The 19,701-nt window shown below is 41.5% G+C and overlaps 1 protein-coding gene and 1 long non-coding RNA gene across 4 annotated transcripts in view; one reads left to right on the top strand and one right to left on the bottom strand.

Moving 5' to 3' along the window:
* Positions 1 to 5,251: 5,251 nt before the first annotated feature.
* LOC132073322 (uncharacterized) lies at positions 5,252 to 8,325 on the bottom strand. The gene is made up of 3 exons (XR_009418495.1): positions 8,190 to 8,325; positions 7,815 to 7,954; positions 5,252 to 5,631 (listed from the first exon to the last, which is right to left on the bottom strand). It is a non-coding gene; the product is annotated as an uncharacterized LOC132073322 (long non-coding RNA).
* A 247-nt stretch (positions 8,326 to 8,572) lies between these two features.
* Positions 8,573 to 19,701, top strand: part of ATXN7L1 (ataxin 7 like 1) — a 111,182-nt gene continuing 100,053 nt past the window's right edge. For all 3 annotated transcript variants that reach the window (XM_059472305.1, XM_059472306.1, XM_059472304.1), the window contains exons 1-2: positions 8,573 to 8,731; positions 9,228 to 9,296. In XM_059472305.1, the coding sequence (XP_059328288.1) occupies positions 8,617 to 8,731; positions 9,228 to 9,296 (184 nt within the window). In that variant the 5' untranslated portion in view covers positions 8,573 to 8,616. The remainder of the gene's footprint in view (positions 8,732 to 9,227; positions 9,297 to 19,701) is intronic.

The raw sequence follows: 19,701 nt of genomic DNA, 5'->3' as shown, positions 1-19,701 counted from the left end.
TGGTTTCCATTTAAACCCAAAGTATTATTAGTAGTATGCTTATACTTGGATTCCTTAAAGGAAACAGTGCCTCAGGAACACTCATCAAACCACAGGTTTCCAAAAAATAGCAAAGGACAATGTATTTTTATCAAGAGGAGGATTTAATTTAAAAATTCACTTGATCTGTGAGACTGTAACTGAGATCCATCCACATCAGGTCTCTGCAACCACATTGCCTTTGTAAAAGGTCAGGTGAAGTCTGATGACAGAAGTTCAGGGTGGCCATGGGAGGTTTACACATGTAAGTCAGTGCTTACACATCACACATAATTTTTACTTTGGGTGCATTTTGGTGTCAAACACATCACTAACTACACCCCAATCCTGCTAAGGCCTATGAGATCTATTTTGGCTGAGCACAGAACTTGCAGTGCTTATCAGAAATACTACATTTGACTCTTCCTGGTTGTAATGGGAATCTTATTAGGACAAATCTCCTTGCAAAATTAGCACAACAATGCACAGAGCTACAAGAGAATTCCCTCTATAATAGATGAGACACAATTGATTTCTGGCACTCCACTTCCAGCTTCAGCCAGAAATACAAGATGAACAGGCTTGCTTTCTTCTGTGATTTCAACACGTCTGCTTCCTGTACGAGCTGGAAGTAGGACATACCATAACAACTGTCAAAACATTTCAGAACCTCGAGCAAGGTGTGATTGGAGCCAGCCTCTAGGAGGAGAGAGGACTTGGGGAGCCATGTGAGTGGGCTGGGCCCTCTGCTCTCCACTGATCAAGGACCAAATGTGACCTTACCAAAGGTGTAGCAGTGTGACTCTCACTCAAATCTCTTTTCTGGCTGGCTCAAAACTTTCACAGCCAGGCTGAAGGACACTCAAGTGACTCCCAAACACTGAGGCCATCCCTCCCAGGCTGAAATCTTCTGGCAGCCTGTGGGTGCCTCCCCTCAGCCCACTCACCATGGTGCCTGGCCCTGCCAGAGCTGAGTCCCTTTTACAGTGGGGATCAGTGAGCTGCTGAGAGAGGGGCACAGACAGGGCTCCAGCACTTGTGGAAAATGGTGGGATGGGAGCCAGATCACTGAGGCCAAGGAGCTCCAGCCAGGGCCAGGGTTAGGCTGGGAAGGACTGCTGACCTTCCAGGGAGAGGCAGAGGAGAGGGGAGAAGGAGAGGGGACATGCCCCAAGACAGGAGGAATTGTTTAGAGAGGAAAAGAGGGCAGCTCCAAACAGCTCTGTGATGGAAGAGGCAGCTCACTGGTGGGAGGAGGAGGAGAGGTGACTCAGGACTGAGGGACATGTCCTTCACTGAGGGAGACATGGGAAAGGAGAGGAAAGTCTCCTAACTGCAAAGTAGGGGATAAAATCAAGGTACTGTGTATTAAAAGACATGGTTGCCTCTGGTGAGGCAGCTGGGCCCAAGTGGGAGAGTGGTGAGAGATGAGCTGAGAGTGAAAAACAGGCCCCAAACTGGGATTTCAGGGCAGGAGATGAAAACACACCATGCAGGGGTAGGGTAAAGTGACAGAAAAGTGGGAACAAAACTCAGAAAAGGGAAGCATTTGGGAGAAGGAAGGATACAAACAGGACAAATATGGCATCTCTGTTGAGAAGGAACAGGAGAAAGTTGGCTCCAATGCAAGGGAAAGGCAGGAAGCTGCTGTTGTGTGCTGCCAACACACGCAAACGTGGCTGGTGAATGGAAAGTTATAATATACATTATTCATCAGGGCAAACTTAATTTTTAATGAAAGAATATTTCTATGCCTACCTCATGAGAAATGTGTGAAGATCTTTGGGGACTCATGTTTTGTGGTCTTGGTTATTCACACGGGCATTGTGGGAGAGCAAAGCACAGGAAAGCAGCACGCTATTTGAAAGCAGACTTCATACTGAGGCAAGGTAACTTTCTCCACTCCCAAGAGGTTTTATATCACAAAATCTAAAGAACTTTACTCTGTCTTTCAAAAATGCAGGGAATTCCTACAAATTTCTTCCTTTCTGTCTCAAATGGTTAGTTAAGAGCCTTCCTCTAAAATCTGGATATGGCGTTTGAGAATATTATTGTTACTTTTATTTACCAAAAAACCTCTTTCAAATAAAAAAAAAAAAAGCAACAAACAAAACTGATGAATATTTAGTAAGTATAATACAAGGGATTTGCTGCACCAGTGCTAGATATGTTTAGTAATTTTAAGAAGCAGTATGAGACATGCAGTGATGATGTTTTAAAACAATTTGTCTGTGATCTTTCCTGAGTGCCTGTCAATACAAGCAAACTGAATTTTAGCCTGCCCAGTACTCTTTGACCTGTCATTCATGTCTTTCAATTTCCAAAACATTTGCATTAGTCGTCACTCTCCTTCAGTGAATGCACTCCTCTGACCTCGTCTAACTCTGTTTCTTGCCACAAGAGCAGGTGATGAAGTGTTAGACCAGGGACTCAGGGTAGTGCGTTTTAAGAAGGGAATTTGAGATCCATGTTTCATACAGGTTATGCTATAGCACTGAGAGAGGATGGTCAGGTGTTTGGTGGAAGTCAGGACACTGGGAGTATTTTCGAGAGAGAAAATCCTGGAAACTGACATGGGTCAGAAACTGAATTCTCAGAGGCTCCTGGCTGAAACCTGAAACAGTTGCAGAAAAAAAAAAATAGTTTTGCTTCTCTGAAGCAATTGGTAAATCCTCCTGTTCAGTGAGGATACATGCCTGCACTGCACAAAGGGTACCATGGCCAGCTTTGGTACCAGAAACACTCCAGCAACAGTAATAAAGTAGAGAAGAAAACTTATCCTCGGGAAAAAGACACTACAGTAGTAGGTTAATGCCATTTAGATGACAACCAACACATGAGAAAAAATTGTTTAGTCACTGGAGCAAAAGGAAGTGTAATTTTTTTCACAGTACTTGCATAACTCTCTTGGGTTTGAAATGTGCAGTAACTGTTGATTTCCATTGCTAGTTCATAGCCTTATTTTTGGTATAATTTCTTCTCTAAACTTTCTAGAGTTCAATGTAGAAAGTTACCTAATTGTGCATTGTCTGCTCATAAACCTGTGTGGTGCACCTCTCTTTAGATTTCCCATTTCATCTGATTAGAGCTGCTGTAGTGTTTCAAGCATTGCTTTGTTTTGTGTGAAGCAATTTGCAACCCTTTTTTGAGAAACATGTTTTTGTTGGGATACAAGAGTATCTCACTTTGAATTTCTTTTTCAGTTCTCCATTTTTTCTGTTTCTTTTTTAAGTGCTAGTTTCTTTGGTGGATATGGAACCGAAAGCATAATTCAGGCTTTTTTTCTTGTGTTATTTCAGAGGACAGTAAAAATAGATTTTTCTGCTATACATGTCTATTCAATACCGTTTTCCAGCTGAAGTCTGCTATGATGGTACTCACATAGTGTTTGAGACACCTTCTGAAATTACAAAGAGATCAGAAATAGTACAGGGACCACATTTTTGGCCAGAGTGGCTCTAGGGAGACTGGCTCGTAGTGGCTTCTACACTTGGCTTGCTAACTCCTGAGTTGTTTTAATGGGCATCCTGTACACATCCTTTTGCAGAAACCTAGATATAGCACTTTTTTAAAAGTATCCAATTTATTTAATGACTTCAACTACTCCAATTATCACATAGCATACTAGAATGTTACATTGTATTAAAAAAAAAGTTTCAGAATCAGCTTTAATGGAGAAATGCAGGACTACCCATTTGGTGGATTTTGTACCTTGTCAACACAAACGTCTCTGCTAATCTGAGGTGTTGCTGTAGCATTAAAGAGAAACTTCATTTATCCACTGTGGAAAGAGAGACTGCAAACAGATGACTGCAAATAGATAATCTAAAGGTTTAAAATTAGCATGAGTGTAAAAGTCCATCATAGACATAGCTTGCACACAAGTAAACACACAAGCTAGTTTTGCACTCCTCAGAATGCTGAAGGATTAAAATTTCTGCACCCCTGTGACTGACACCCAGCTACTTTGCTGGTGCTTTTCTTATGCAAACTCCATCACTGACTATCTGTAAGAAAATCTTGTGATTCATTTACTGCTCCACTTCCACCAAAGTAGATACCTGGGTTCATAAAACTGTCTGCTATGTAAAGATTTCTGCAATATAAGACAAAACCACCGTTGTGGTAAATCCATTGGACAACAGGACCCTGGGAAGTATTTATGAATCTCCTGCCAAACTGCTTAAATCATGACTTTGTTACAAGCATCAGATGTTTATAATCTTGTTATGATATTGAGGCCTTATACAGCTGGCTTTTTACAATACTTTTGTAGTCAGTTTAAAGCCATCTGGTGCAGGTATTGCCAGGTATACATGATTTTGTTGTTGTTGTTGTTGTGACTACACACGCACCCTCAGCACTCTCATGGTATTTTCTCAGTGTGTGACAGTACAATTGAAGTTAAATTGTGTCATTGTTTATTTGTACTTGGTGACTACATATGATGTTCCTGAGAGCCACAAGTGAGAATTGCTGTTTTAGTTTGTCATGTCTTCAAATTCAGATCCTGAAAATTATATAAAAATGTCGGATTGGTCTCCAAATAAGCCAAATATTGATATGCAGCTTTGGATGTCTTCTAATGTCATAACTTTTACTGTGCTTTTATAAAGCCCAAGTCTTTAAACATAATTAGAGTAAGAAGGTATAGATATCACAGACATGATATAGATATCATATAATTTTTATCTTTTGGTTACCAGACAAAAAGCTTGCATTTGGGGATCATCTTATTAAAAGACCAATGATATATGGATTAAAAAGATTAGAGTTGAGGTTTTATCTGTATTTTGCCATTTATTAGTTAAAGGTCATCATTTGCTAGTAGTTTACTTTTTTAATACCATGTTATGATTGGATCACTCTAGTATTTAGAAGCTGCAAACAAAATCAAGGCTGTATTACCTTGGATTCTGAAAAATCACATAGAAAAAAGAAGCTTCTGCTTGGCAATTGAAATTAAAGAATCCTGAGGGACCAGGGAGGGAAAGAAGGACCTTTCCTGACTGAATTATTTTTCTGTGGCAGAATGACTTGTTCAAGGTCATAGAAGAATTAAATTTCTGTATTGGTGAGCAGGTGGAAAAAAAAAAAAACAACAGAGGCTGTTTAATCTGCACTTTCACGTGCATGTTTTTTTACTAATTTCCTAAGGAACAAAGTCTTCTGTGACCATGTTTGTGACTTTCCCTCACTTCTTTCCCTCTCCATCCATAAACTCTGACCCAACTGATTAATAAAAACAAATCTGAAAGAGGAATGAAAGTCTTAAATATGTTTGTCTTTCTATGAATTTTGTGGAAGCAGATGCCAGGAGAAGGTGAGAAGAAACCATCTGCATGGTCTGTCTACAGTAAAGCTGCAGCTCGAGCTTGCATTCACAAGACAGCACCACATATATTCCCAACAATGGGAAAACTCACAGGTAATCCTGTGTGATCAACTCTCTTCCCATTTTGCTATAAGGCTCTGGAACACAATCACAGCTGTGATTCATGCAACATACACTGGTTTATTTGACACCAATGTGGAGTGAAACAGGAGGTGTTCTTGGAGAGAAGTCCTGGTGCAGAAGTGAGGATGCTTTTCTGCAGCTTCAGGATTTGCACCCTACAAGACAAAGGAGACAAATTGAAGGCTGGCTTCCTCAGGGATGGCGTTATTTCTTGGTGCAGATCATAGAGGCAGCATAGATGTAATCAAAACAGAACTCACACTCTTTAAACAAAAGATGCTGATCACAGGAAAGCTGGGCATATGTGTAGCTGTGTCATTTAGGGACATGTTTCATTGATGGAATTAGGGTTAATGGTAGGACTCAATCCTAAAGGTCTTTTCCAACATAAATGATCCTATGATTCTGATTGTGGAACCATTTGTTTAATGATAATGTGGCCTTTGAATATAGGAGGAAGGAGAAATTCCTTGCGGGTGGGCTTTGGAAACATTTCTCTTAAACTGTAAGTCACTGGATTGTTTCTTTTTAGGAAGGAATTGGTACATCTTGAATCTTTGATTTTATGCTAATTTTCCTTCATATGGTCTGTTTCTGTTAAGAAGCTAGACTGCCTGTAGTGTGTCATGGTAAGCAGCATGTAGATCAGTACCGTGTGTTAAAGCTGGAAAGTTTCTTCTTTTTTTTTCTTGGTTTGAGGCAGCTTGTATTAAATACTTTACCCCTCCCCTTGTTTCTCAGTTGTATGATTAGGAGTTGCTTTACTACTTGTGCATCCTGTAGTAGTGTTTAATATTAGTTGTACACTTGGCCCTGAAATCTAAGGTCAGTTTTCATCGATGGGGATTTCCTGGGTGCTCACACGCCTTTCTTTTGCATCCTCTCTCCAGATCCACATCTACAGTAATCACACCACTGTTATGGTAAAAGCTGTGCAGTTTAACTTCTCTAATTATGAGACTATTTGGCCACTGTCAAGACATTTGCTCAATTATCTTGCAGTGAATTTGAACACAAGTGTCAAACATGGTTGACTATTAAGTTCATGTCATTTATCATTCCTCCTAAGGAATTCCATCTTGCTCTTCCTGACCAAAGTGGTTTTCAGTATAGTGGGCAGTTTTCAATCTCAGCATAAGCAATTTATGTCTATTCTTTTTTTCTTCCTCATTGATGTGGAAGGAATTATGTGTCCTTATAATTAAAAACATCAAACTTATTCACTACCAGCTGAATTTTGTTAGACTAAGTAAAACTCTCCTCAAATGATAGAATCTTAAGTCCTCTGATCCTTCTCATAACCATGTCCACACTTTTTTTTGGTAGAAAGATAAATTTAAATTGGTGGAATAGAACTGCACATAATATTCCTAAATATAGCTTGCGAGGGCTTTGTATTACATCACAAGTACCCTTCCTGCTTCTGGAAATTCCCCATGTAGTTAATGAAAGATCATGCATCCTATGTCTGCTTCATGATGGCTGCTAACAAGCCTGCTGTGATTGCCTGGTTTTATTTGAAGGGTATTTTGGTGAGCTTTCTGCTTCTTTGATAGTGTTACTGAAGTTTCTTGTAGATAATGTTCACTTGACTGGAGGCACCCTGGCTAGGCCATACAGAATGAAAGCTTTTCGGCTCACCTCTGGGCATTAGGGACGGGACTTGCATATTCCAGCTGCTTTTTGGAAGAGGTGGAGTGTGTTGACAGTGTACATAAGGCAAAGAGTGTCTGTCCTGTGCCCCAAATGTTTATCCATTTTAGCACTATAAAGAGCTTAGTCCTAATGAAGTTGTGGGAAATTTATTTAAATCCATTCTAGACTGCAGCACCATATACCTTCAGCAACTCCTGTCCTGCCCCTCTGGCCACCGCTCCAGCTTTTGAGCAGGCCTGAAATGTTTTGGTGGGTTTTGTTTGTTCGGTTTTGGGGTTTTTTGTGGTTTCTATGTTTCTTGGTTTGGTTTTTTGAGTCCACATTAATTCCATGTTCTGCCTTAGTATTGCCTCACAATGGTTTGAACCAGAAAAAAGTGAACGAGTGTCTGGGAAAAGATGCAGGACAAGGATGGGATCACACAAAGCTCACATCACCACTGAGAGAAGCGTCTGTTGGACCATTGACTTCAGTCACATCACCCCTAACGGGGTTGCAGAGCTGCATGAAACCACTACTTGAGGGATATGTGAGGCTGCTTAAATAAAACCAAGTCCTTCACTGGGATCCTGTATATTTAGCTTAAGAGGTATGAGTTGAAGCAACAGGCTTATGCTGAAACTCCTAATCCAGAGCAGGTATAGTGAGTATAAAAATGTTCACGCTTATTTTCTATTCTTACCTCAATGGTGAAATAAGCAAAAATGACACTATCCTAAATTAAAAGCATTTACGTCCCATAGGTTATGTAGAGCGAGATGAAAACCTCGGTATGGTTTGAGAGAAGCCGGACATGCGAGTTCAGAGCTGCTGTAGCGTAGCCTAGAACACCAAGACGAGAAAAATCCCATTTGCAAACAGACGGAGCCTACTACAGACCAGGCAGTATTTGGATAACAAAATGGCTGTGGTTGTGGCTATAGGTGATCCACAGGAGCGCAGCTGGAAGCAGGGCAGCGGGGGAGCCCCAGCCCCGCACTCCGGGTCCGGTCCGCGGCCGCGCTGGAGCGCGGAGGGGCCGTGCCGCAGCTACCGAGAGCCCGTCCCAGGCACTTACTGCGGGAGCGGCGAGACGCGGGGCGCGCAGCCCCGAGGCGCACACGGCCGGCGGCTGCGCCCTCCCGGCGGGGCTCCAGTGCCGCCGGTCCCGCTCCGCTCCGCTCCGCCGGGCCGAGCCGAGCCGAGCCGAGCCGTGCCGGAGGGGCAGCGCGGGGGCTGCGCGGGTCCGGCGCCCCTCGGGGCGGGCGCGGGCCCGGTGCCGGCGGCGCGGGGCGCAGGCGCGGGGGACGCGGGCATGCGCGCTGTGCGGCGGGGAGCCCGATCTGATAGGGAGCAGGGGCTGACACTACCCCCGTGTGGGCGGCGGAACGTCCCGAGGATGACGTGCGGCGTTCTCGAATCCCGTGTCTCGCTCGCTCGCTCGCCGCCGCCGCCGCCGAAGGAAACGGGAAAAGCAACAAGGAGGCAGGAGCAGGCGCGGCGCCATGGCGGCCCTGGAGCGGCCCGTGCCCAGTCCCGAGGCGTTCCTGGGCCAGCCCTGGGCCGCCTGGGTGCGGGAGGCCGCCCCCCCGCACGCGCACGGCGCCGCCCCCCCGCACAGTAAGGGCAGGGACCGGCCGCGGTCCGGCTCCGCACGCCGCTCCCCCCGGAGCGGGGCCGGGGTCCGGCCGGGCCGCCCCCCCTCCGCTCCCCTCCCTCCCTCCCTCCTCCCGCCGGGGCCGGGAGGTGCCGCCCCCCCGGGCGCTCAGCTGACGCTCGGCCGAGCCCCCGTGCCATGTGTGCGGGAGGCGCACGCCGCGCCGCGCCTGCCGTGCCGCTGCCCCGCGGCGCTGGGCCGGCGCCGCGGTGGGGGAAGGGGGCGAGGGGGAGGATGCGCGGAGGGGCCGGAGGATGCCGCGGGCGGGGAGGGGGGGCCCAGGGTGCTGCCGCGGGGGGCCCGGCGGTTCCGCTCCCTGGCAGATGCTCCGACCATTGTGCTTTTGCTGTTGCAAATAGAAACACTGCTCACCTCCTCACCTCTCCTCCTCCCCTCGCCAAACAATAAATGCACACCTCAGGGCCCTCGGCGCTTCCTGACTCTGCTTCTCTTCTGCAGGTGTAGATCTGGAAGAGACTGGAAAGGAGGGTGGAAAAAGCAGGGAGGTTATGAGGCTTAATAAAGAAGGTAAGTGGATAGTGCTGGCACACCTCTCTACCTGTCTGTCTCTTGTTACTTGTGAATGACTGTGGTTTGGCCTTGACAGGGTGGTCTGATAGCATATGGATTTCTCTGCTGTGAAGACCGTTTCAGGGTTGGATACAGGCAGATGTCTGCCACTGTGTCAACTTCTTTTGAAGTAAGGGTATAACAGGTGCATACATGCAACTGACAGACGTGGTAAAAGATGAGACAATTTTGAGGCAAAAGACAGCTACACATCAGTGGCCATATTGGATTTTTTTTGTGGACCCTGTCCCTTGGTGCAACATTCCAGTTGCTCATGTGAAGATAAGCATATAAACTTTAAACTTGATATTATTATTATTATTATTAGCAACTTAGTGGAGATGTTTTCCCTTGCAGTGAGAAAGGGTTTGTTACCATCTTTGAGTTCTTTCGCTTTAGCTCAAATCACATTTTATTCTTTGTTTGCACTGCTGAGTGTGACCTACAGTCAACTGAGCAGCCAGCATCAAATATTATATCAGGTTACACTAAGCCATGTATATTGTGCAAAACCAAATAAAATTAGTCATTTGGGCCATAACTTCTTCTGGTACCGTCAGTGTGAACAGGCAAACTCCAGGTTAGTGCTCTTTGCCAGTATGCCAGGCCTGTCACAGCTCTGTCAGCCATGAGAGGAGAAACATTTTGTTTGTGATGTGTGCCATTAACATCATGTTGAAGTAACACCTAATGCAAGCAGTGAAATAGTTCAGGATGCTTTTTCAAGTAGCTTTGTTTTTGTTTCTGTTTCGTTAAGAAAGTGCTTTGCATACACAACCTTTCTGTCTTGGGAAATACTTCTTGGGAAGTCAGTTCATAATGAAGAATCCCATCATAGTGAAACTTTGGTGTGACTTACCCATGCTGAGAGAAATCCCACTATTACCTGTAATGTCATAAAATAAATTCTGAAATATTATGAAGTTTCTCATTACATTACAGTTGTCATTCCATGTGCATTCAATTTTGAGCATCTTAGCAGCTCAGAGGAATCTTATGTTTTCTAAACAAGCTCTTGAAAAAAGAATTAATTAATGAGTAATGTAGATTTGTGTAATAAACTATAAAATTACACCGAGTATGCATTAAAGTTATTTAAAATATCATAAAACTTCCTTTTTGAAAGACCTTTACAGAGATGCCAAGTTTGATTGTGTTCCTATCTTGATTCTTACGTGCTTGAACCTCTTTATTTTGTCAGCCCAAAGATAAGCTAGCAGCAGAACTGAGATTTTCATGAAGTTATTTATAGGTAAAAGGTTCAAGGCTCTGTACATATATCAGTAATGTTGATTCAAAAATAATTGAACAAAAATTTTGCTACTTCAGCTGTGCCTTCATAAAGAGCTTAATTTGTTGAGATAAAATGTTTTGTGCACAGAAGTCCTTGAACACAAATTCCTGTTATAAGCATGGATCATAAAGATTGAAGCAGCTCTACTCCTCAGTTATACATAATATGCAAATTGTTTCTTAGAAAGATTCAGTGTAAATTATCAGTTCTAGTCTTGTTTGGTTTTTGGGGGGGTCAGAGACTCCATCAAAGGAACTCTTTTTAAACTCACTAAGCAGAAAAATAACTTCCAAACAAAGTGTAATGTCATTGCTGACATTATGATCATGACAGGTGTAAAGCACTTACTGGCTTTTATAGTACTTATGTCATAATACCATGTAAAAAAAACCAAAATTGACTGTTATATTTAGAAAATAAAAAGCCATAGGGATGTTACTGCTTTCAAGTAGTAACTTGTGTTAGATCACTAGAAAGAACTTCATGAAGTGTGAATAAATGAGTATGTATTGAAATATTTCTACTGTATTCACTTGGGCAGTCTGTTAATACAGGTGTTTTCACCACACCCATCTGTGTGTCTGAACACCCACTGGGAATCTTCCTTGGGCCCCACAGTCCTTATTGGTAAAGGTGGGGGAAGATTTTTAGAGTTAGATTGGTCTGCAAGAAACATTTCTCAGGTATTTGCAGAAATGTGCTTGTGCTTTTACTCTGACCTTGCTCGTGTGTTGTGTGACATGTTGAATTTTTTTGCCTGCTTCGTTCATAGATGAGGGTTGTGGTTATGATAGTTCTGAAAACAAAACCCAACTCCTTTTTTTACAGTCTTACCAACTTGAGTAGACATTTTAATGGCATCTGTGGTGCCGGGAGATTGTAAGTGGTGTCTTAGAAAAATCAAATGTTACTTGTAACCTACTTGTATCAAGTAACCAGGGGCAACAGATGGACAGGATTTTAAGTATCAAAAATTACTGTTCTGTTTGATAAAGATAGTGTAAAACCTGATCTCTCTGCACTTACTTATTATTTGTCTGCACTTCCTCATCTTTAGTTGATGTGACTAGGTTTATGCAGCCATCCCTTTGTAAGCAGTTTAGCAGGAAGGCTTTTCAGATGAGTGAGACTGTGTGCAGAGCGTGGTGGGAGCTAGAGTGGGAATATGTTGGTTTTCAGACCACAACAAGGTGTTCCACTTTGGTTTTGTAGAAAAACAATGGTGTTAGGTGGTGAAAAGTGCTTCCACTTAGCTTCATCCCCGCTTTGCTGCCTCCTTTCTGGTTGTGTACAGTGTGTGTTTAGAGTGGTGGGCTGCTCTTCTTCCTTGGCCTGGCCAGGAGGGGATGTGGGAGGCAGCATTTCCTGGAGGTGGGGGTAGGAGCACTGCCTGCCAGGTCTCTGCTTGCCCAAGGGGTTGCTGCTTGCATCCCTGGGCAGAGGGCTCACAGTCTGACTGTGCTGTTCATTTCTGTCATGCAAGGGATGCACTGAGCCTGTGTGCCCCCTGTGCCCCATCTTAGGGGTGAAAGTAAAGGCACAGGAGTATTGCCCACTGCTTTCCTTTATTCTGCAGTGTAAATGTAGGCAGCATAGAGGGAGAGAAATTTCCTGAACGTTTGTTCAGTTTTCTAGACAGAATTGCTTTTTGCATGCTAACACTTACTCTGAGTTTTCCTATAGAAAATGCATTCTGTCCATGGTTGACTTTTACTGGCATGTGGATTTGTAGAGAGGGGATTACAAAGTTCCAAGTGTTCACAGAAAATGAGAAGTTTTTAATATAAATGTTTGTGCCAAAAAAGAAACCCCAAAACTTATCTGCTAATCTAATCAGGGAACAGAAACAGTATTGTGTAACTTATCTGACAAATCACTACCAAGCAACCAGCTTAGCTAAAAGAGGGGTTATCAGAATTAGAGCAGCATTTAGAATTTATGTTGAATTTTAAAAGGTTGAATGGCATATTTGAAGAATTGAAGATTTTCTTGCAGATAGCAGGCATAGTAAAAGAAGTATTTGAGAGTTTGTGTTCTGTAAAACATCACAGTTACTGTGTGCCTGAGGCACGTACAGTGTTCTGTTATTGTGAGCCATAACCTGTAGATGATTAGAGATTAATTTTGGAGGCTTGTGTTTTACTTTATACAATATCTGAAAAATAATAGAAGAATGGGATTTTTTTGTTTCATGTACAGGACTTGTATTAATAATTGGTTTAGTAATGTGCAGGCATTGATTGCTATAAGTGTTTGTAGATAAACACAGGCTGTAAAGGAGCAAAAGATATCCTTTGAATCTTTGTGAATTACAACAGAGTTAAGTATGACCTGTGGCATTTAGGTCTGTGTCTGGGTACTTGTGTCATACTCAAGTTCACTTTCCCAGTTCAGTGGGTTTGTATTATTGAGGTTTCAATCTGATGATGTGTGTGTTTTGTCTTGGATAATCTTTTCACTAATCATAGTGATTCATTATTGTTTGACATTAAGAATGTTATGTAAAAAAATTCTAATTGTTTTTCTGATTTTATGTTACACGATTTTTATTGTTCCACCCCAAACTTGACCATTTTACTGTATGATTGCACATGGAAACTGGAATTTTAAATCTATTGGATAATTGTTTACAGTATATTTTTTCCTATTTTGACTTCCCCACACAAATATCTGACAAAGTTTTTTGATAAATCATAAGAACAAAATTAAAGGGATACTAATTAGTCTTGCTTTCAGTATTTTTTTAATTCTTCAGAAAAATATTGTGATGATCTTATTGTTCTTCTTGGAAAAATAAGAAGTTAAGGAGGTTAGGTGGTGGTAAGGAACACTTCTATAGGGGGAAAAAGGATGTGACATACAACATTCTACTTTATGAAAAGCAAGAGGAAGAGAGCTAAAATTATTATGGGGAGATTGTGAAAGAAGAGAAGACAAAACCAGCTGGTTAATGTAAGCATAGAGATTGGACTTAACTTTTATTTAATTATTATTTATTTTTTGTTTATTAGTGGTTTGCCTGTGCTGCTATTTGTCTCCTTTATAAAAATACTAAACAAAAGAGAATAAAAACATTCTCATTTTACTTACTGCCTTCATCTTCCACCTTTTTGTGGTGTTAGGGAAAGTTAGAAAAGGCTGAGAGGGAAAGAAAATTACAACAAGGTTGTAAACACATACTCCAAAAGAAAGAAGTGAAGTTCTTGAATTTAGACCACCATAGTTGGTGATTTGGGGTTGGTTTTGGTTTTGCAGTGGGAAAGGAGAGGGTTGAATGTTGTATAATTTTCTTTCTCTTCTCTGTAAGCTAAAATACTCTTCCAGAGATGCTGATTTTTAAACAAATGTAATATTCTGTGGTGCTTGATGAATGAAAGAACTGAGAATTGGCAGGGCACAAAACTGTGGCCTGCCAATGGTAAGAAACTTTTTCTTACCATTCTTTATACTGGGAATAAGAACAGTAAGCAGAGATCCCCATGGGGTCTTTGTTTAGGGGGAGAAATTACAGTGGAATTGAATTCTGGTGTGCATTCTGATGTATAAGTGACTGATCAGTTCTATATATGATATCTGGCTCTGATATTTTTATTTTTTCTTATATGGACAGCTTCTGCAAGGGGGTGGCATGTCTCCTGGTTATGGCTGTCACCTCATTTAATGTGTTTCAAGGAATGATGACAGAGGAAGAATGAAACATTATGTATGATAGCACCCAGAAAATTTAGTCAGAATTGTAGTTTATCTTTATAGTTACATAGTTATTTTCTGAAACCTGTCCTTTAGTTCTTCAACCCACACACTGGATAAAAGGAGTGGAGTAATGGTAAAGCTCTCTGATCAGACATTCTGTGTTTTGAATCAAGATTTTGATGTTTTTGAATATGTATCAATAACTGATGTACTGTAAATGACTTCATTAAAAAAATCTGATTTTGCTAGGTGCACATATCTTGATAAAATTCATTATTTGTGCAACAGTTGTTCTGAAGAGGTTAGATCTCCTGTTGTTTAAGGTACTTTTTTTGATTATGTGTGGGGAAACCATGTGTGATTCCCTGTCAACTGACAGCACTGTCACTAAGGATCTGTCTCTGACATTTCTTCTACTAGTTGTAATTTATAACCAGACTTGAGAAAGAGGGAAATTTATGTGTTTACTAGAGGGTACCCCAAGCCCTGCTGTCACTACAGAAAGTAAATGACTTTGTGTATCTAATTTTGATTTAGATGTAAAAGCACGTGTGTGTCTTCTTGTTGATCTGCTTCTGTGTGTAGTTAATAGTTTGTAATAGATGAAATATAGATTTCTATGTGTTAAAAAGAGACTACATGAGAGCTGAACCATTTCCACTGTGAAAGGGAGTAATTTCTTTGAAATAGGCCTTTTTTCTAGTTAATTAAAAATAGGGACATTATCAGGTTCTGTTTTACCTTTGGGCAAAAAAAATACTAGCCATTTAACCAAGGCTGAGGTGTATGAATGAGATGAAAGCAGTGGAAAATCCTATGGAAAACATTTCAAATTACATTTGAAGTTGTGAATCACAGGAGTCCTGTAGGCAGAAAGCATAGGTTTCTGATAGTCAAAGTGAAAGGTAGTCACTGCGTGCATTACTAAGAAAGATCACCTTCAGTAAAAATAGTATTGTTGCTATGAGTGTTTCTTGAAGAGTTAACTCCAATATAAGTTTATCTGAATGCCATGACTATTCATTATTCAGAGTGATTTTGGAATAACTAGCAACTGGTTTGTATGGGCGTGGATTAAATTATTGGATCTTTCTGTCTTCCAAGTTCAGCTTGGTGCAGAAGTTTAGCTTGTCTTTGAAAAAGCTGATTGAGGAGTTAATGGTGCAGGATGCCAGGTGAAGCTAGTGTCTTGAAGTAATTAACATGCAAAAAAAACCCTTGGCAAATGCTGTCGTGACACAGTAAGGGTGTTTGACAGAGGTCTATTAGCAAGTCTATAGCAAAAGTCTTTGATGGTTCTCTTGCTGGATGAGAAGGGTAGAAGCCATGAGAGTAAAAATGGCCCAGTTTTTTATCACAGTGCTATGCAGCTGACTAAGCTGACTCAAATTGAACCAAGAATCCAGCACAGCTACTTGAAACTGATATGGAACAGAGGAAAAGCAACTATGGCATGAATAATTTTTCTCTTTTTCTCTTCTGTGCCCCATTCTATGGTTGATTTTAAGGGACTGATTTTGTCATAACTTTTTGTATGGCTTATTAAGAGTTGTGCCTGAAAGCCACTGATGTTGCTGGGGAAGTGAGCTTTCTGATTGCTCTTGGTCTTGTACTTATAGAAATGTCTTCCCTATTTCTGAAATGTTTTGCTTATTATTCAGTAATTTCATTTCGTATTTTACTGAGTTGTATTAATAATACAGTGCTTAAGCCCAACACTATTCCTCTCTCTGTTTTCTTGACAGTAATTAGAATTTACAATTATTTGGTCTTCCAGCTGCTGGATTTCTGTCTTCATGTATTTACAAAGTGTGTGCTGTTTGGCAAAAAAAGAAGGGGAATTTTCCCAGATCAGAAAGAGCATCAGCCAGAAGTAGCAAAAAGCTTGCTGACAGAAGTTCCAGGTTCTGCAGAACTGCTGGTTCCAGTATCTGTCTAGTGCAGTTTCACTTAGTCCACAGCCCCTCCTGAATCATCTGTGAAACGGAAGCAGTTGTATTGTGACAGAGCTGTGCATGGTACACAGGGGTCAGGCTGGCTTCCCTTTCCGTCCCCTGGGAGCAGGTGTTCAGCAGAAGAGACAGAAAAGTGACTGATGAAGTAGTATCAAGACATAAGAATGACTGGCAAAGGGCAAGAGTTCCTGGGGTTTGATTATGTGATCTTCTTTATCTTCTTTACTTTGTTTATATTTATTTCTATTATACAGTATTTTATGTTTTCTGTCCAGTCATTCTTTCTCTTCCTTTTCCTACTGCAGGAGACTAGACATAGGGGGCAGGCACAGTCTGGGAATTTGCAGTGATATTTGGATTAAACACTGCTAATGTCGTATCAGTAGTTTTTGAGAAGTTTGCTGGATCAAAATTCTCTTCTCTAGCAAGAAAAGGATGGGACTGGACATCTCCAGTAACAGAATAAGGTGACTTGAGCTTGTCATCGTTTTGAGCTGAAATGGTCAGTATGGAAGCAGAGATTTAAAGAAGTGTAAATCATTTTGTGTGTTCACTTTTTAATCTCTGATAAGTATCCTGTCCTGAGGTGGCTTTCAGGCTGGCCACTTGTGATTGTGCAGATTAGGTAGATTATCAAGTGATAGCATATTCAGTTTTTTTTTTTAAGCTGCTCTTAGTTATGTCTTACTGAGACAGGATGATATGATGATTTACATCTGAAAGTTTGTTGGACCCATGCCACCAGAGCAAACACTGACAGAGCCAAACCCTTATTTGTTTGGGTCTGATAATGGAAATAGTCAGTGGGCAATGATCTGGAGGAATATAAGTAATTGATCTGTTACTGCATTGACTAGGGAGGCAGTATGGTTATTTGCATGATCCTAATGCCTAGCAGCCCCATCAGGCACTAGATGCTACTCTGCAGGGTACCAGCAAAGGGAGAGGAAGGGTGTGTGCTTGTGTTGTGCAATTGTGCAGCAGAGAACTAATTTTTGAATGTGTGACAAAGCAGGAGTTTTAATATTGACAAACAAAAGCACTTAATTGCTCAATGTGATTGATGGTTGACTTTAGCCTAGACTAAAGTGACTTTCTTAGAACCATAGCGAGGAAAGCTTTAAAGTGATATTTGGATGTCAGTGAAGTAATTTTGCAAGAGTTTAGGAGATATCCTTACTCAGGTGTGGAAATTGGCCTGAATGAAAACACAGGCTGGTTGTTGAAAGCTTTGTAAATGGATACTGACAATGTGAACCAACTAGAAATGTGAGCAAATGGTGTGACAGCAAGTAGGATGTGGCCAGTTTAGTGTACATGAGACAGAGGAGCCTGGAAAGCAAAGATGAGTTGTTCCCAAAATTCAAATTTGGAATGGAGGATTGTGCATAGAAGGACGCAGAGAGTAAAACAGTATGACAATATAGAAGAAACTTTAGAAACAGTGTGAACAAGCAGGATAATGTTTGTCAACATGGAAAATAAGAAAATATAGCTAATGTGAGGTGAAGTCTCAGACAAACCTTTAGTTCTGAAGATGTTTAAAGCAGACTTTGTCCTAGGGATGCCCAGGAAGAATCATTCAGATGTGGATGTAACCTGAATGAACAGTTTAAGAGAGAAGCTCCTGCAAAGATGACATAGTACTTTATCATAGTATTTTATATCTGAATGATGGACAAGTTGATTATTCTGTCCAGGGTGATCAAGAGAGGAGGTGCAGAAAAGAGGATAGGAGTGGTGGGATCTAAATTCTGTTCTGGCTGTATCGAGCTGAAGCTAACAGTTACTCAGTGGCAAGAGGTGTCAGATAGAATGAAATTTTTTGTTTAGATGTAAATCTACTGTATTTGAGACTCTTCTTAGGAACTGAATGTAAAATTCTCAGACATAAGAGTAGCAGCAAAAGATACATCTCAGTGGAGACCTGCTAGAAGACAAAGGAAGTCTGCCAGTACTCTGTGTAGGGATTGGTACAGGAAGGATGGGCAGTAGGAGAGGGGAGAGTAATGGAAGTCAGAAACAGAGCTTCAAAAGGAGAAAAGCATCTAATTTTTATGAAGAACACACAAGAGTAGGGGGGATGGAAATGATGAAGTTGTGATGTTGCAATAGTAAAAGATTTTTAGACATTTTAGTGAGTATAGTTTCACTGTATTGCAAGGGTCAGATGAAGGAAACTCACGCTGAAGTTGGAGACAAAAGTGTAATTTATTATGAAACAGAGCATAATAAGCTTAGATGTGAAAGAAGGGCAGGAAGAGTAATGTGGTTAGAGAATCAAGGAGTCAGAAGCAGATTTCCAAACACAGGAAAGACTGACTGTTCTGCTGTTCTGTCAGAGCAGGAGGAGAAAGGAGATGTGAGGTATGGGCTGATGAGAGTGAGCCAAGGAGAGAGTGGAACAGATGTGTTTTACATCTATTGTACAAGGAAGAAGGGAGAGCTATAAGGGAGAGAAAGAGAGTGGGAAGGGAGAATGTGAAATGGTTATTATGTTTTCTCGCTTTCTCTTGGAATAAATATTTGCATTCTATTGCTGAGAAAGAAATAGATACAAAAGAAAAGGTTTGAGGAGTGAGTCAAAAGTAGGAAGAAAAAAGGCTGAAATTGCAGGTGTGGGTTCAGCTCAACTGGAGGAATGGCACAGATTAGTAAGCAGCAGGAGAGAGAGAGAGAGAAAATGTGCGATAACCTCATTTTCAGACTGGTTCTCTTTTCCACTGCAAATTCTAGGACAGGCGAGAATATAGCAAAGAAAATGGATGTTTAAGATAAGAGTGAGTTCAGGATTGGTGGAGTAGGACCTAGTATTAGCAAGCAGAGCAAAAATCATCACAGAAAAAGAAAAAAGCTCTTCAAGGAGAGAGAAGAGTGTGTGGTCATATCTATCACATAGCATGATGGACATGAAAGTAGTAGTTCTGTTCCTTCCTGCAGTGCATCATAAGTACTCTTATGTCTACACGATCTGTCACATACTGAAACTGACTTATGCTTCCTGCTTCCAGAGCTGAGCCAAGGCCATGGGATTGCATTATCGTGGACTGGGCACCGGGTAATGTGGTACTGCTCAGGGTGTATCAGGGTGAGAGCTTGGGCACGGTGCTGCAGTAACCATGGGTGTATGGCTTGTGCTTGTCTCGCAGGGCAAAGCAGCTTGTTCCTGTCTACATGCTACAGGCAGGCATGCTTTATGATACAGCACTTTTTGTTTTTTTTCTCTGAGAAAGCAGGAGAGTAATTTTAGAGGGGTTAGATGGAATGGCTGTCATTCATGTCATTCAGTGTCTAAGAAGTTAATCTCAGGTTTTCACATCTATTTAGTAGATCTAAACAGCTGTTTAAAGAAGAGGAAGATGCTGTGGGAGAGATTAGTTCCTTCACGCGCAGAGCATTGAGCTGATTCCTTGACTTGGAA

Source organism: Ammospiza nelsoni, chromosome 5 (genome assembly GCF_027579445.1).
Source record: "Ammospiza nelsoni isolate bAmmNel1 chromosome 5, bAmmNel1.pri, whole genome shotgun sequence".
NCBI lineage: Eukaryota > Metazoa > Chordata > Aves > Passeriformes > Passerellidae > Ammospiza > Ammospiza nelsoni.
Note: the sequence above shows the minus strand (reverse complement) of the source record. Positions and strands in the feature narration are given on the sequence as shown.